The sequence below is a fragment of the Fistularia commersonii genome, chromosome 20 (assembly GCF_037954325.1).
Source record: "Fistularia commersonii isolate RoL2024-O1a breed Wild chromosome 20, RoL_Fcom_v1.0, whole genome shotgun sequence".
Lineage (NCBI taxonomy): Eukaryota > Metazoa > Chordata > Actinopteri > Syngnathiformes > Fistulariidae > Fistularia > Fistularia commersonii.
This window is the reverse complement of record NC_141303.1, coordinates 12,432,706-12,450,324: the sequence shown is the minus strand read 5'-3', so window position 1 is coordinate 12,450,324 and position 17,619 is coordinate 12,432,706. Positions and strand designations below refer to the sequence as shown.

The 17,619-nt window shown below is 40.9% G+C and overlaps 1 protein-coding gene across 2 annotated transcripts in view; it reads left to right on the top strand.

Annotated features, from left to right (window-relative positions):
• LOC147222974 (regulator of G protein signaling 6-like) overlaps positions 1-17,619 on the top strand; it is an 81,108-nt gene that overhangs the window by 50,279 nt on the left and 13,210 nt on the right. For both annotated transcript variants that reach the window (XM_086166627.1, XM_086166626.1), the window contains exons 3-13: positions 5,063-5,159; positions 7,109-7,159; positions 8,494-8,600; positions 11,255-11,306; positions 12,275-12,339; positions 12,569-12,645; positions 14,386-14,467; positions 14,625-14,699; positions 14,909-15,010; positions 15,147-15,208; positions 16,773-16,883. In XM_086166627.1, coding sequence (XP_086022753.1) covers positions 5,063-5,159; positions 7,109-7,159; positions 8,494-8,600; positions 11,255-11,306; positions 12,275-12,339; positions 12,569-12,645; positions 14,386-14,467; positions 14,625-14,699; positions 14,909-15,010; positions 15,147-15,208; positions 16,773-16,883 — 881 coding nt within the window. The remainder of the gene's footprint in view (positions 1-5,062; positions 5,160-7,108; positions 7,160-8,493; positions 8,601-11,254; positions 11,307-12,274; positions 12,340-12,568; positions 12,646-14,385; positions 14,468-14,624; positions 14,700-14,908; positions 15,011-15,146; positions 15,209-16,772; positions 16,884-17,619) is intronic.

The following is a 17,619-nucleotide window of genomic DNA, read 5'->3' as shown; positions in this document are numbered from 1 at the left end:
CTTTCAACAGTTTAATTTTGCTTCTTAGTCTGTTAGCAAAACATATGAGAATTTTAATATTTTGCTTCACTGATTTGTGACTATTGAACATATGAAATATAGAAACTGATTTTTTTTGAAATTTAAGACTTTGAATTAAAATGTTCTTAGAATATAAATAGTATGGCGGCATATATGTAGACCTTTCAGTTAACTTTAATAGAATGCATTTCATATTAAAAAGTAGATATATATTTTGAGCAGCAAAAGTAAAAATATTGTAGCGTTTTAGTTGGGAAAAACACCTGGTTGACGGTAAAATGTCCATTTAGTAAGCATTAGCTGTTGTTGGCCACATCCACGCCACACAAGCCTGTAATACCTCTGTTTCCGTCAATTCCAGATAAATGGATAAATGGATAAATGGAATTCCTTGCACCCCAAACCACACCCACAAAATTCCCAGCAACCCCAAAATTCATGACTCGCTACAATATATTGAGGCATATAAAAAGTAAGCAAGTATATTATAGGAAATTGCTTTTTTAACTTCTTTTGACTTTTTCTAGAACAGTAACATTAAGTAGTGAACCTCTAATACCATTGTGTTATAGACCACACAAGGAGGTCTGACTGATAATAAAAGCTCATGTTAGCCAAAGAGGAATGATGAAGAATTGATGGAGAACCAGCTTGACTCTGTTATCTCAGAATATATGCAGATATTTTAGCCTTTATGCACTATTTCCATATCTTTGTTTGAAGACCTTTATGCTCTCAGTCGGTTGGGTTTTGTTTTTTTCCTATCATAAAGTGTAAAAAATCCAAACTGCGGCAGTCAGGCTTCATAAACTCGATTATCATTCGGAACTGTATTGAGTTGTCGAGTGACGGAATGTGATTCCAGGACTAGGCGTGTCAGCGGCTTTGCCAGACCACCCTATCATATTTTCACTGTTTTCCTTTAAATCACACAGGCTTTTATTATGTTTGACAGCAAACACGGAATCTGTTTTGGGTATTTGGGAAGCTATGGCAGCAACAGGATGCGAAACCGTGTGAGAAATCTGGCAGAACGTCAGCCTCTAATACCGTCACGCCAGAGCTGCCAGTCACAGAACAGAGCTGCTTTCCATTCTAAGGGCTCAGGACACAGTTGTTTAAAAGGACAAGGAGGTTGCAAAGCTTGTGATGTTGTGAACCACGTCTTACAGGCCAGATTTGACACCAGGATAATGAGTTTCCCCAGTCACAGCGGGTCAGGTGGGGAAATAAAGTAACCAACACGCCATGCCAGGAATATCTGACAGAGGCGGAGTCTTGTTAAATCTAAGTTAAGAAGGCAAAGTTGAGTCAGATGTGTAACTTTTCAATTCTTTGTTTTCCAGTCTGCCTCACTGATACATTTGTTTGAGATTTTGTCATTCTGCCTCCAACTTTTCATTCTGTGAAAAACAAAATGATCTTCTTTGAAAGTGTATTTCTTTTATATCAACCTATGCTACATTTTCTAACATGAAATACTGGGGTGAGGGACTGTGTGGGTGGCATGCAGGTGCAGCTTGATCTTCAAAGTTGTAGGTGCAGGACCAAAAAAAAAAACCATCCCAGAGGATATATGCATAATAAAGATGAAAGCAACAATTCTTTTTAATTCCTGAAACAAATTTGAGCAATTCCAGCAATGTAATATCTTGAAATTGATTTCATTTTATTGGGAAAAAAAATGCCTTTTCAGTTTGTTTTTCAGATTCTTTTGAGACTTATCAGTCAGTGTCCTTACACCCTTCCAAAAAATATACATATATTTTTTTCTTTCTTAATAACAGTAATGTATTGAAATTATATATTTCTTCAATGAAAATGCGTATTCCTTGCAATGTCCTCTTTATTCACTCAGATGAGGGCATGGGGCGTAAACATATTGATACTGTACGTTAATACATAACATGGAGGATAACAAGTAATCAACGTCTGAAAATTTAATTTGAACAGAACAGAAAGTTAATTTTTTCATATTTGCGGCGCAGCGAACATCAGCATTTAGGTTCACAACAAATCAGAAAACAATTCCGTCCGGTCACATCATGGTACTTATTTTTGTTGCTGCTTCATATGCATGCACAGTCTTAGAGCAGCTTTGATTAGCCAGCCATCAGCGCACGATCACCCGCTCCTTTTGCATCACTTGACTTTGCGTTTGAGTGTTGCTCGTCACCTTGCGAGTGCCACTGGAGCCGAAGGGGGAGTGGGGGTGGGGGGTGCTGCAATCACTTGATTGTGCAGATTTGTATGAAAGCAACATGCAGATATACTGAAGGAGTCAAATCAGTGAATGGCCTCTCATTGCCAGTCAGCTCGGTAACAGGCAGCCCACCGCACCGACCCACTAGCGCTACCGCTACCGCTCCAGCCTTGAAGCAAGGCTTTAACTTTCTGATCCCGGCTCTTAGAGACATCCAATGTAAAGGCCAGACCTCCGAGCAATATAAGAAGGGAACTTGGAGGGAATGTAATGAATAGTGCACGACGAAGATTTTAAATCTATATTGTTTGAATGGGTCCAACCGTCTTTGCACGGAACCTCCTGGGTAGCATCATCTGTGGATGCAATACATACAGTGTTGCGAATAAAACCGCAGCTATGGTGAGAGCTGTCGACCAAACTGCCAGTCAAACTGTGAGAAGTAAAATTATATTATAAATCTTTTTGTTAACCTTACTTTTCCAAGGAGCCTCATGGGTTTTCTGCAGTTGGGCAGGGTTTTGCTGTGTGCAGCAACTCAAGTGTTGTCCTTGGGAATGTTATTGCGAGGGAATCCATTTTTCCTTTTCTGTTTTCACACGTCGCATTTGCATATCACACAAAGCCTTTCCGCTCCACGCCGCGGTGAATAAGAAAGATTACGTGAGTCACTGTTCAGAGTGCTGATATCTTTTTTTTCGCTGCTGTTGTGACTGCTGCTTTGCCCGTGATATCATGTGGATGTGTTATAATGCTAGTGTAAGCTTTAATTAACTGTATTACAATGAGGTCAAAAGTTACAGAGTTTCTCTTATAGAACACACTCCAGGGAGAACACAGGAAGAGTGATTAACACAGAAAATATGAATCTTGTGGTTTTCCCTTTTGCATTTAAATTCCAGGCTATAACATCTGCTGGAAGTGAGCGTCCACTTTCAAGGCTGAAGACAAAAAAAAAAAAAAAATCCCAAAAGCAATAAAAATCTATTTGCAAAGCCTCTGATCACTGGGACAGTCAGAGCACTCTTCTGTCAACAGAGCATTCTTATAATTGGTTGTAATATTCACCCTTCAGATTAGCGACTTACAGTGTCAGGCCATCCTTGAATGAAAATGACTTGTTCTCCAGCCGGCCCTTCGGTTATCCTGTGATTGATCTAGCAGGGTGGTCTGTCACTGTCTCTGAGCTCTGTGATTTAGAGGTCATTTTCTTTCAAAAGTGTGTTACCCGGTTACATGAGAGCTGGCGTTGCTGCCCCTTGAAGCCGGCTCTGACATTTTGTCTCCACAGGATGTACACCTGCCTTTATCAGAGCTACAGTTGTCATGCCAGTCTCCTCTTCCTCAGCCTCCTCCTTCTTTAGAAGTAGAGGCTAAAACACTTTGGCGGTCCAGCGCTTAAAAGCTTGGTATTTTTCTACCTTTTGTACCACCACTGTTTTATCACAGTGAGCAATGGTGGGTGCTCTCTGGGGGTTGGTACCTCTCGATATTTCACTCCCATGCTGGAAAAGTAGCTGTGGCAGGGTCAGAAATAGACCTAATATAAAGCTATTTTGTAATAAAATACATTTGATAATGACAAAGCCAAACACAGCAATATGTGTATTTGTGGGTTTTTAACATGAGTTGCGTTTCGTATGAACCTGTGTCCTTAATGTTTGTTAAAATTTTTGAACAAGTCTTGAAGAAATCATGCATTGTTGCGTATTTTTGTGATATTAATTTGAATTTGGTAACAAATGGCCAAAAAATTGGTTTAATGTGAGACTTCGATATACTTTGGTGACATTGCCAGAGTTGTGCATTCAGTGTGTCTTACAGCATCTTTGTCGCTTTGAAAAAAAGGTCACGTGAACTTTGACAATATACAGTACTAGGCACAAAGTCACGCATAGAAAGTGCACTGGTGCTTTTTAGATGGTGGACAGTGTTTTTCCCAAGACTGTATTGACTGTTTTGCTTTTTTAAAAAAAGAAGAAACATGTGGTTTCTGTATACAGGGGAGGCGTGGCGCAGGAGGTAGATTAATCATCTTTGGAACCGAACATTCTTGTTTCGATTCCCGGCTCCTCTTAGTGTGTCAAACTGTTGTTGAGCAAGACTCTGAACCCCTGACTGCTCCCCTGGCACCGGTGGACGGCAGCCTACTGCTCATGGTTCATCCGTGATGGGTTAATTGCAGAGAACGAATTTCCCCACGGGGATTAATTATTATTATTTATATATAGCTCCTCATTTGTGCAGTACTCTTGATTGTTCTTACATTATCCTCTTTGACCAATATAAGAGAAAACGTGAAAAAACAACATGCATCTCTGCAGCACCGTAAAACAGTAAATAATACCCAGGTTTATGGGACTTGACACCTTTACTTTTCTCACAAGTTACAGTTCAGTAAGGATTTAGTCACCATTTCCATGCCCTATGATTCTATCAGACCGGCCACATTCATCGCTGAAGGCTAGTATTTCATTGAATTATAAAGGTTAGGCTTGACTTTACTGGCTGTATTTATTATTTACAGCTTTCTGGGTTGCACAGAGACATCAGTGAAGATGTAGTGCTGCAATAGATGTTTTCCTGGAAGTTTTATCCAACAGGATTAAAAATTAATTGAATGCCTTTCATTGTACATTAGAAGGCTGTGTGTTTGGGAGAATGGTGTTTTTGTACATCTTGGAGGAACAGAGACTGGCATGAAACGCTCCAGCTCAGGTCCTTCCGCCTGTCTGTCTTATGCATATAAGGTTCAGCACTTAACATGATGCAGATCTAATTACAAATGCAGAAAATTTCAATTTCAATTTCTGTTTCCTGATCCACTCTCCACTACAGATTGAAGACATTGTCACTCGTATCCAGGATGAGACGGATGGCGTGCCTATCAGAACCGTTAAAAGTTTCATGACCAAAGTCCCCAGCGTCGTCACAGGTGAGGCCTGCAGAGCGATGGAGTCCCGAAAGGGGGCAAATCTGGAGACAGCATCAGACGCACATTCACACACAATTAGAGGCTTAAGGTTTACACTGTTTTGGCAAAAGAAATTGGAATATAGATAACATTTTACCCAATTTACATTGTTAACAAATTGCAAAAAAAAAAAATAAATCTGAAATGCAATTTAAATATACTACCTGCAAGTTAAAGATCCTGTTAATAAGTGAAATAATAGTAGTAGTAATGAATTACTGCTACAAGGGATCATATCCATAAATCTGCCCCTTCCTCCACAGAGAGCAAACAAGTACCGATCAGTCAGAGGAGTTGCTATGGGGCAGCACAGGGAGACTTATTCAGTATTATCATTTGTAGAATTATTAATTGGCCATTAGTATAGTAATGCATAGTAAAAGCTAGTTTTGATAGAATTATGTTGAGGGTGAATTTTTTTCCCGGCTTTGTGGCGCCCCTTGGAGGGCACGGCATCCTTAGCGTTTACCTATATTGCCAAATAGGCCAGCCGGCTCTGGTGGTAGATTTTCGATGGACAGAAGGTATCACGTATTCTCCTTGTTTGGATAATGGATCATGGGAAAACAGCTAAGTCGCAGAAGCATCTGCAACCAGAAACACATTAAGAGTGTGAATTATAAAAAAATAGTGCCACCTTTACGATGTCCACATGCCCACGAGAAAGACAATTGAACTCAATTTTATTAGCAGTGCCGGAATGGAACTGGTACACCGGTACAAGACCTTTCATTCATTCATTCATTCATTCATTCATTCATTCATTCATTCATTCATTCATTCATTCATTATCTCTACTGCTTATTAGGCAATTATCCCTATTCCAGTTGTTATTGGGCAAGAAGCAGGGTTCAACTCGAACCGGTTGCCAGTTGATCACAAGGCCCCATGTCGAGACATACAACTATTCACTGTCTCATTCACACATTTGGCAATTTAGGGTCTCCAATGAACCAACAGCAAGTTTTTGGACTGTTGGAGGAAAAAGTAGAACCCCAATGCAGACATGAGGAGAAAATGATAACCCATGTGGAAAGGCTTCTCATTGGAATCTAATCGGGGAGCTTCTTGCTGAGAGGTATAACCACTAACTACTGTCCTACCCAGAATAGATTTCTGATATAAATTGAATGTTCCATGCTAAGTTTGACAGGGTAAGATTTATGTCCCCCCCGCCTCCTTCCGGCTGGAGTCTCATCAGGTAACGGAGCAAATCCCTCTAATGTGCTCCAGCCATGGCGGGAGGCTGTGACATATGATGGAGACAAAGCAGTGCTATTAACTCTTTTTCGCCTCTAAATCCTGGTACCTAAGGAAAATCCATTACTCCAACATGCCATAAGCAGACCGTATCAATAAAAACAATTCCTCGTGAGCATTTGGTATGTGCACGGCAACAGTTCAAATGTTTTTCAACAGAGTGCCCGAGGGAAAGGGAAACTAATGAATGACGGAGAATTAAACACCACCTCCTCCGGGACTCAGACGGAGAGGAAAGGAATCGCAGATGAGACAGTAACATCTCAGCTCGACATCACATGGTGTTGAATGTTCCACTCCTCTGCAGTGCCCAATCACTTCACACATCTGAATTAGTCAAACAAATTCTGAGGATATGCCCCACGTACAGAACAAGAAATTAACGAAAATATGTGGAGAATATTTCTGTCAGTCATATGTGATAGAATATCCGCATGACTTCAGATTTGGTTTAAATATGTTTAAAAGATATCTGAAGAGTCCCAACACAACAGGATGAAAGAACCCCTTGGTGTGTAAAAAAGACAGCAAAGGCTTAGAGCAGTGTAGCATCTAATTGGATGATTTGACAACATTCAACCTGTCAACTTATAAATCCCCTTTGTTGTCCCATCTTAACCCAACATCGTATGCCTCTGACCAAACCCCAGGTGCCGACATTGTTCAGTGGCTGATGAAGAATCTGACGATCGAAGATCCAGGTATGCGTTGAAAACTCCACCCTGACTTAACCGGCCTGAGTACAAGACTTGTTGCAATGAATGGTAATGTGGCATTTGAATGTGTCACTTTTTGTTGACAACTTTTATGCAGTAATGATAGTAACTTTCAATTTCTTGTTATGGCAATTTCATTAGATGTAATCAATGTTATTTAACCCTCATATTATGTTAAGGGTCAATTTGACCCATTGGGTCAATGGGTGAAATGGGTCAAATTGACCCTTAACATAATATGAGGGTTAAAGAATTGTCTATTGTCAAGGAATAAGCAAGCAGGCAAAGGGTGACAAATGTTAATATTAAGTAGATAACTAACTTGGTAGCATGCCTCAGTTGGTCCGAATGGTCATCTTGGAACCAAGCTTTCGTGGTTGGATTCTGGCGCTCCTCAGTTTTGCACATGGGTCATCCATAATGGGTTAAAAGCAGTCTTCTGATATTGTAAAGTAAGAATACATTAGGCGTATAAATCCTTTGGATGTCACGAGTTGGAGAACAAAACTATGCTTAGTAAGAAAACTATGAACATGTAAGAATCAGGTGCATGTAGACCAGAAGATACATTACTATTCATCATTAAAAATGAATAGTACCACAAACTCTGTGCAGAAGTTTGACTCCTTCCGGTATGTCCGGTATGACGTTATGATGTGTCGATGTTACAGCTCCTCTTACGGAACAACTTGTGCAAGGTAAAAAAATGGTGTCTCACGTTACGCTTCCTTTCGTGTCATGTGAACTTCGATATTGATTGATCGGAAATGCCGGGTCTTGGTGAGACATGGTTGACAGATGGTCCAAATAATCTAGTCCTGTTTGGGATGCAACACATGAGCGTCATCTGATCGTCCCTCGGCTTCAGCATCGCAGCCTCTAGAGCATACATGTTATCATTACCTAATGTTGGATTCTTCCTTTTAGCAGACACTTAATAGGCTGATGAAGTCTTCTGTTGACAGGACAAAAATGAGTCATGCTGGCCTTTCCTGCACTCATAAAAGCGGTCTTCTTTCATCGGCACTATCAAAGATGGCCTCTGCGGCTTGCGAAATGCTGCCAGCCAACACTGCATGTCACTCATCTGCAGCTCTGTGCAAATGAATATGGATCCTAAAATAGTGACAACCTATAGACTGCTTTTAGTTTCAAAAAGCCACATCAGCTTTGACGGCCAAACATTTCGTGCCATTGGACAATGTAGAGACTTCTCACTTGTATTATGGGGTTTACAGGGACTTGTGCATTGGGGTGTTCAATGGCGAATATTAAGAGCCCACTGTGATGTTTAATTCTTGTTCTTCTCCCCTCCACAGCTGAGGCCATGCACATTGGGAGTCTCATTGCTGCTCAGGGCTACTTCTTTCCGATCTCAGATCACGTCCTCTCCCTTAAAGATGACAACACCTTCTATCGCTTTCAGGTCAGTCGCTGCATCAACTGATAATTCGGGCGCATTGGAGGCTTCAGAGGTGAAGCTTTTACAGGTGGCGGCAAAGATAAACTCATCGACAGGTTTATATGTTTCTCTTAGAGCCGCGAGGGAACGCAAATGTCACCTGTTAACCTTCATATGCTGCCAATAATCAATCATAATGAATTTGGACACGAAAAGAAATCTTTCAGACTATTGAGCACATGAACTACATGTATCTGTTGGCTTTTGTGTTGCCACGGCACTGCTACAATAGAGATGTCAACAAAATAAATCACCTTCATGGTGATGGACGGGGACTGAGACAGTTGCAAGGAGGCTTCTTAAGATTACTAGGTCAGGTATGCATTTGATAACAAACCAAAACACAATATTAAAAATTAATAGTTGGACATAGCACTGATTTAATAGATGTCCTGGATGCGGGTGCTTATTGATAAGGAAAGAAAATTCAGAAGTTGCTGGCGGCCAATGTAAAGGAGTGGGTGCCGTTGGAGTCTGTGGGAAGGAATGTAGTTGCTTCTGCTGCTGAGATTTTGGAAGTACCTAAGAGTTTACACAATGCTTATATAATTCTGACCGGAGAACACTGAAAACATCTCAATTCTTCACATGTCGCAAAATAATTTTTATCAAGGTTTTGGATTCATCTGGTTGACCAATTTGGACAGGATTGTAACCGACCAAATTTTACAAGCTAAACCTACCGGTTTATATGTTTTTAGAACTCTCTTGTAATGAAACCTTACATTTTTTTTACATGACAGTCATTTGGCAGATGCTTTTATCCAAAACGACTTACAAAAAGTGCAATTCAGTCACCGAAGATCCAAAGTACCAGTAGTCGGAAGTCAGAAGTGACCACTCTTACCAAATAGCCATCTCAAAAACATAGAAATATATACATTAATTTCTTGGTTTTTTTTTTTTTTTTTTTGGGGGGGGGGGGGGCTAAGTGTGATTAGTGGGGTAGTGCTTGGTGAAGAGGTATGTTTTCAGCAAAATATGATCAGTTACTGGCAAAGTTTAAAAAGTTTCTGCATGTTGCCAGAATGCCTTTAAATGATATGACTGCAAAGGATAACCTCATAATTAAGGAAACTGTAACTGCTGGGTCAGTCCAGCAGGGCCATCTGGCAGGTGCATTTCGATCGGAGCGCGACGATGGGTAGCGTGATTGAATACAGCAGCGGGATGGGTCACCCACCAGGGGTGTGAGGGTAACTTTCCAGGGCAGTGGCCGGGCGGACACATTTGCAGCCTTTCCGTAATTGAAGCCCAGCAGGTGAATTTGCAGGAAATGCAGGAAATGACTGCCATGTCTTTGATCATGAAATGAACAATGCCACCCACATGAATTACATTCATGTAATAAAATATTCATGAATTCAACCAAATGCAACTGAATTGTGCATCGATAATAGAAAAGTTTCTTTGTTACTGGCGTTTATTATTTCAAACATGAAAAAAAAAAAAAAACAGTCAATTTGTATGTAGAAAATGGAGTGGGAAGAAGTAATTATTTATTCTCACTCCCTTCCTGGTTAACAAACCATCCAGTTGTTTTTTTAAATATAAAATATAGATAAGAGTTAGTACCATAGTACTAACATATCCACAGCACATCAGTCATAAAACTGAAGGAATCCCAACTTCATCCTGGATGAGTGTGAAGAAGTTTAATCCTTCATTTGCTGCATTATAATATATATAACATAATGACATGTAATGACATCACGCCAAGTGCTTACAACAGATGTCCCATCCTTGCCTACTGTGATTTCACTTCTATATCGGGATCCTGTGAAACTATTGGAAATAAACAGCAATCAAAGGACAAAAAGAAAAGTTGATATTTTGCTACTTCACCAATCATAGATAAGAAGGTGGTAATGAAGTCATAGATTAATTATACCCGAGTGCTTTATCCTGAACATGCTAATTAAAAAAATAATAAGGAAACAATGTTTTGAAAGTCCTCGGCGTGGAACGCCAGGCACCCGCGTGGCAAGATTAGAATGGCATGGCATCTTCTCACTCCCTATTCACAGAGACCAGTTGGGAGGCTGAAGGAGCAATTTAATTAAAGCACAAGGCAGAGCACATCACTGTGCTTTGACCTTGGATCTGCTTCTTCAAAGTGAAGTGGAAGACAAGACAAGAGAGAGGAGTAGGCGGAGGAAAGGGAGAGCAGTTTGCTGTCGCAGAACAGCTTCATAAGGATAATCATAATTCATTAGCATTTCATTCTTCAAGCAAATTAAGTATGAGACAATGAGAAACATGTGTGGGGAGAACCGAAACATTTCAAATCATGCAATTTTTTTATTTATTGCTGACGTCGTGACTCCACAGGATACCTCTTTTGCAGGAAATTGGGAATTTGCCGTCCCCAGTGCGTTTAATTCTGATTCTAAAAATATTTTGATCAGTCAAATAACTATGAGATTTCACCCCCCGGTTCTTAGCGGTAAAACAGGTAAAGGTCATCCTCGCCGGTTTTATTCGGGAAGTTTTCATACTCTCTCCCTTGCATGTAAAGTTCAGTGATGGAGTGTGGCAAGCACAGCAATATATTATCAAAATGGTGACTTCGCCAGAGAAAGTTATTACTATCACAATCTCACTTTTATTTCCCTCAGGCACCATATTTCTGGCCGTCTAACTGTTGGGAGCCGGAGAACACGGACTATGGTAAAGTCTGACGTGTTTTGGGCTTATAAGAATTCATTCTAATTGTTTCAGTGCATTTGCAATTCCGCCGAGCGATTCGAGGCCGCAAATTAGTCTTCGCACACACTGCTGGGAGGCTGTTAGAGGAATAAATAACTTGACAGATTTTTACAAGGAAACTGATCATTACAACCCTCAGCAAATGAGGATATATAGCCTGTCCATTTTATTCTATTGCATTAGTTCCATCCAAACGTACCCGTGAAACTAGTAAATGGCTGTTTACATTCCCATATCCACAATTCTGACTGCCTGATGAAGTAGTAGAAATTGGCTGTCAGTGAAAGGATAACAGATTAAAAATAGCACGTGAACGTGTAAATGCTTTAGCTGAGGCCTTGTCTGTCTCATTACAAGGCAATATATTTTTTCGGACGGAGTGTCTCTCAAATGAAGAGATATGGTTTGGAAGATCAGACACAAGCCCAAATTTCACACATTCTTAGAAATTGAACCTAAAAAATGTTCTCTCCACATGGGATGTTATGGGAGGTTCTTGTATTAAATCAGCTTCAGGTTGTTTATCAAAGTCCAAACAAAGAATGGATTATCATCATTAGTCGGTGATCATCTGCCTTTATTCGGCACAGAAACGATGCAGACATCGGGTCCTGGCGTGGCAAAACTGACCCAGCATAGAGGGGGTTAGAAATATGAATACAAGCAATTGCTGGCCGAGCTTCGGAGCAGAATTTCTACGCTTGGCAACAGAGGCATCCCTCAGCCAACATTTTATTCCCTGCCCTTCAGCCTGACACCCGGGCAACCGAGAGCTACGGACAAGGCCTCTCTTGCGCCTCATAATTGCAATTAGTCTCTCACACACCAAATGGGGGGTGGCGAGGACGGTTTAGGCAGGCACATCAGGCATACAGACGGATGCGTGCAATGAATCTATGTACTGAACAGTCCGCTTGCTTCCCCATCAGCCATCTACCTGTGCAAGCGGACCATGCAGAACAAAACACGGCTGGAGCTGGCGGATTATGAGGCGGTGGGTACCATCCCTCTACCTTGTCCCTTTATTTCTTCTTAGTATTGATCCACGTCAGGCTCAGAACAGAAATAACGGCCTCTTAAAGGTCAGATTGTAATGATGTGAGATCTAAAATGCATTTTGGTGCCGATTCAAGGTGGGGCCAAGGCTCGGAGTTTCTTTTTAAATCATTCTTATCATTGCTTTTTCCTTCCGATCCCTTGAAAATCTCTGTCTTCTCCATCAGGAGAATCTAGCAAGGCTTCAAAGAGCCTTTGCCAGAAAGTGGGAGTTCATCTACATGCAAGCTGAAGCCCAGGTCAAGTAAGTGTGTTCTGTTACTATAGCAACAGGTGAAACTACAACGTAGGCAGTGATGTCATTGACGTCCGAGCATGTGATAACTCCTGTGGTGCAGTTCCACATCTTGTGCGTTGGAGATTCGGTGGATCAACTAATACATGTGGGTGAAAACATAGCAATAAATTTTAAAAATCTATTGTGTATACAAAGTTTTTTTTTTACAATCACTTACATACACAAATACAAAAGTGCACAGAATATAAGACATCAATTGCTGATGGCTGTCGTAGTTTTGGAGATGAAAATTTATTTTCCTTAATTTATCTATTTATTCATATTCATTTATTTGTACAGTGGGCAGGGTAGGGGTCGGCAACCTTTACCACTCAGAGCCATTTGGACCTGTTTCTCCAAAGAAAAGAAAACACTAGGAGCCACACAATCCTTTTGAATTTTCTTTTTAAATCAATGAACCCCAAATTGCCCCTCGGAAACAAATAAAGTGTTTTCAGATTTCTGATTTCTTTCTGAATGACTGCAGAGAAAACGAAATTACATTTCGACATGCAACAAAACGTTTTGAACAACGAAAAAAGACGTTGGGTTGAAGGTAGCTATTAAGCAAAATACAGATTTTCTATTTGAGTCCTTTTTGTATTTATGAAAAAAAGTCGAACTTAAATTATCCACCGGGAGCAAACCAAAAATGCTGTCCTTTCTCTGTGTGCTGTCATTCTTTTACTGGCACACGGAGAAAGTGCGACAAAAATATTTCAACATGTTTTATTTAGATGTTACAAGTACGCCATAATCAAATCAAATTTAAAATCACATTTCAAAAATGAACAAACTAAAATAAAACACATTTAAATTAAATACTCGTTAATTATTTTCAAAAGCCACAGGGAGCCACATCAGAGGGCTCCAATAGCCGCATGTGGCTGCAGAGCCACCGCTTGCCGAAAGGGTGTGTCTCTGTGTAGAGTTGGCATGTTCTCCCTTTGTCTTCATTGATTTCCTCTGGGTTCTCAGGTTTCCCCCCTCAGTCATAAAACATATAGTAGGTTATTCGGAGACCTGAAAATACCCAGGCGTGTGAACGGTTGGTTGTGTATTTGTGGCCCTTTGATCGACCGGTGACCGATCCAGGGGGAACCCCACCTCCTCTCCAATAACTTGGATAGGCTCCATCACCCCTGTGTCCTTGAAATAGGTGGTATAGATAATGAATGAATGAATGAGTCAGGATCGAAAGAAAATCCTGTCAACTCAGACACCAATTGAACAATTTATAGTTGCACGGGGTAGTGCGAGTATTTTGGATTTATTTTTCAATCTGAGTTTCTTAGTTTTGTTCCATTAAATTGTTTAGAGAGCTTCTCTGTTATGATCTGCAGCATAGGCATGAGATATTTACCTTCACAATAATATATTTTCAGTGATCATGGACGAGTTGCAACCCCCCCCATCCCCGATACACACACACACACACACACACACACACACAGACACATGCGCGCCTCTTTTCTAAATCCATCTGTCGCCACTGTGTGCAAAACCCCTCGTTGTACTTGCCGCATAAACATCACCAGACCACGTACAATATCGGAATCTGTGATGATGTCCGTTCTGGACTTCATGCTCGGCACGCGGCTCCCATCCCGGCGTTATCCTTCAAATCCCAATTCATCTGCCTCATCAAATGCTGATCGCGGGGTAGCTCTGTTCTTGGTTTCTCACACCGAATGATCTTATCTGTAGGATTGACAGGAAAAAAGATAAGACTGAAAGGAAGATCCTGGACAGCCAAGAGAGAGCCTTCTGGGACGTCCACAGACCAGTGGTAAGCCTCTGTCTTCTGAGGGTGAACGACTGTTTGATTCTCTGAGCTTTCACCTCTGTCGGAAAAAGACAGACATCAAAATAAATAAATGAATTAAAAAAATCTTGAAATATTATCTTGGGAAATGCAGTGAAATTCCATCCCCCTCTCTCCCCAGCCTGGATGTGTTAACACTACAGAGATGGACATCAGAAAATGTCGACGCATGAAGAACCCTCATAGAGTTAAGAAGGTATTCAACAGGCATTAATCGTGTATTTGCAATTACTAAGTTATTGAAACACATACATAAACATATACATAATTTTACAAAATAGACTCAAAAAATATCACTGCTACAGGGGTTTAAAGATTCAAATAAACCTTGATGAAATGCTTTGAAATAATCAGGGATTGGCTTGAGGGATTAGAGATTCCCTTTGTCGCTGTCTCCAAATGCAGTCAGTTTATGGCCTGGCCGAGGAGGGAACGCAGTCCCAGAGCCCCATACACACTCCCTTGCACCACTCAAGGAAAGGAACCAAGGAGGATGTGGAGAAGGAGGTAGGACATGTCTTCCGGAGGGTTATTTAACACTTTGCCGACTTCAAATACCATTGCAAAAGAAGAGGACCAAGATGTTTGCTGTCCCTTCATTTTTTTAATCTCCTCCGACTGTTTCTCTCTTACCCTCCTCTAGATCCTATTCCTCCACGCTCAGCTAGATCGCCACTGTATGAAGATGTCCAAAGTCGCTGAAAGGTAAGAGTCACTTATCGCTTAGATTTGCATAGATCTCAATGTTATTCTGCAGACCGTGTATCTATCCGTACCTTACTTGACGGGTGGGGCAGGGGCGTATTTCCCCCAAATGACATATAACATTACCCGAGGAGCTCGTATGTGATGCCGCTGCTACATCAGTTTCTATTCATTTTCTCCTTTTGTCTTTCACTCTGTCCGAGGCTTTTACCTTTTAAGTTCAAATACCCCCTCCGTCATTCAGAGTGCATTTTGGTCTATAAAAAAAACCTTTATTGGTCTTCAAGACTATTAAAATAAATCCGAATGTGAGCTCTCCAGAATGTGATGCTGGGGTCAACCCTTCAAGGAGACACAGTCAAGGTCAAACTGTTGATCAGAAGGGAAGTGAGCTTGGGTGATTTTTTTTACGTGGTGGGTGTATTGCAAGCACAACACTTTGTGCAGGAATTCTCATTATTTTGTCCATCTCTTGTGTGCAGCGATGGTTGAGGGGGGACACAATCAATCACGTGTGTACGTGCTGCCGCTTTGGCTGTTTGTTTGCCCGTGGCTCGGTCAGTCGAGACGGCCATTACTTCCCAGTGGAGCAGAAAATCTGTGATCCCTGTCCTCCTGGACCCTTTGACCTCCTGATATCGCCTATGGAGCCAAGTTTAATTGGTGCTTGGCAGAGTGGAAAGGACGGGGCATTGACGGCCCCGGACAGCATGACAAATGGTCACGTTGGACAATTGTATCCAAAACAAACAGCATCATCTACAGATTTTTTGAATCACTCGGCATTTGTCAGATTTGATCTTTAGGGTCGGTAACCACCAGCTCACAATGTCACCGGCTGGCGGTTTGTTGAACGGATAACCGTACCAAACAAATTGGGTTCTGCGAAACAAAAGCACCATCCGAAACAGGAAAATAGTGACATCATCACATTTTGAAGTCAAAACCCAGAGCTTTCTGAATTACGACGTCCAATCTTTTTTTTGAGTCTTTCTGAAATCAGCATGAGTAGATGCTGAGTCAGCAGTAAACTGCAGTCTGATATTTCCTTTCTCTTCGAGTGGCTTCAGCCATCATCTGATTTGGAGTGCTAACTCCTTAAGTACATGCTTTGACTTCAGTCACTAACAATAATGCATCTCTCATTTCATGTAGAATTCCTTCTTTAGTGCATCATTAGAGGTTTTTTAACAAGCGGCATCAATTTGGATTGTAATTTAGGTCCAATCAATAAAAGGGTCAGAGGAGAGATAGAGAATATGGATGCTGAGGGTGGAACTGCCAGGCTGAAGGCCTGGAGGCATATCAAAGAGGAGATTTACAGATTCAATGAAAGAAGACTGAAGATTTTTTTTTTTTTGACATTGCTAAGCTGCATTTCTTATAGTCTGTTGGTTTTTCATCCGTTTGCAGTAATCTTGAGATTCCAGATCATTTGTTTCTGTATGTTTGCATGTTCATGTAGGATGCACAGTATTGATAAAGAAGTGACTGAATGATTTTATCCAACCCTCTGTGTGTGCGTTTTTGTGTGTGTGTTTATACGCGTGCACCCACATCCCAGTCTTATAAGCTACACTGAGCAGTACATGGAGTATGACCCTTTCGTGACCCCGCTGGAGCCGCCCAACCCTTGGATCAGCGACGACCTGTCCTGCTGGGATCTGGAAGTCAGGTATTACAACGGAAATTCAAAATTATGGATGAGAATCTTATCGTATTCCTTTTTGTACTTACAGCCATGAATTTCTCACTCATTTTGCCACAGAGCATGTTAAATAAAAACCGGAGTGAAAAAAAATCTCCCTTCACTGATAGCAACATACTCTAAAATCTCCAGGAATTTATTTATTCTTTTTCGTAGATGCTCAACAGTTTACTTACTCTCCTTGAACAAAGTTTTTTCCGTTAGCATCACCCCAAAACGCCGTACCTCAGTACATTTTGATAGGTTGGCCGAGTTTTCGGCTCTTTTAAAACAGTCTTAGACTTTTTCGAAACACCCATTATCATTGCAATTAATTTTTTGATACATTGGATTTCTTAGTCGATAAGGAATGCCACTGTATGAAGTGGCACATCGTAAGTGCCATAAGTGGCACTTATAATCGCTCAGTATAAAAAACTAGTACCACACATATATACTTGTTGACAAATAAAAAACACTGTACATCTGAAATGTAGTTCCTATAGCAAAAGAGATAAAGCATTTTAATAGTGACATACAGAAAACACTGGTATGGTCTTTGTGCAGAGCATGCCGGCAGTCAGTCATCATTGTATAATCTACAGTACGTTGAGGCTCAACAGTCTGCAGCCTCACCACATCACAATCTTTTCTTGGCATTTGAACAGAAAATGTGAAAATCCAGTGATTTAGAATAAAAAACAATCCAAAACTGGAGATATTG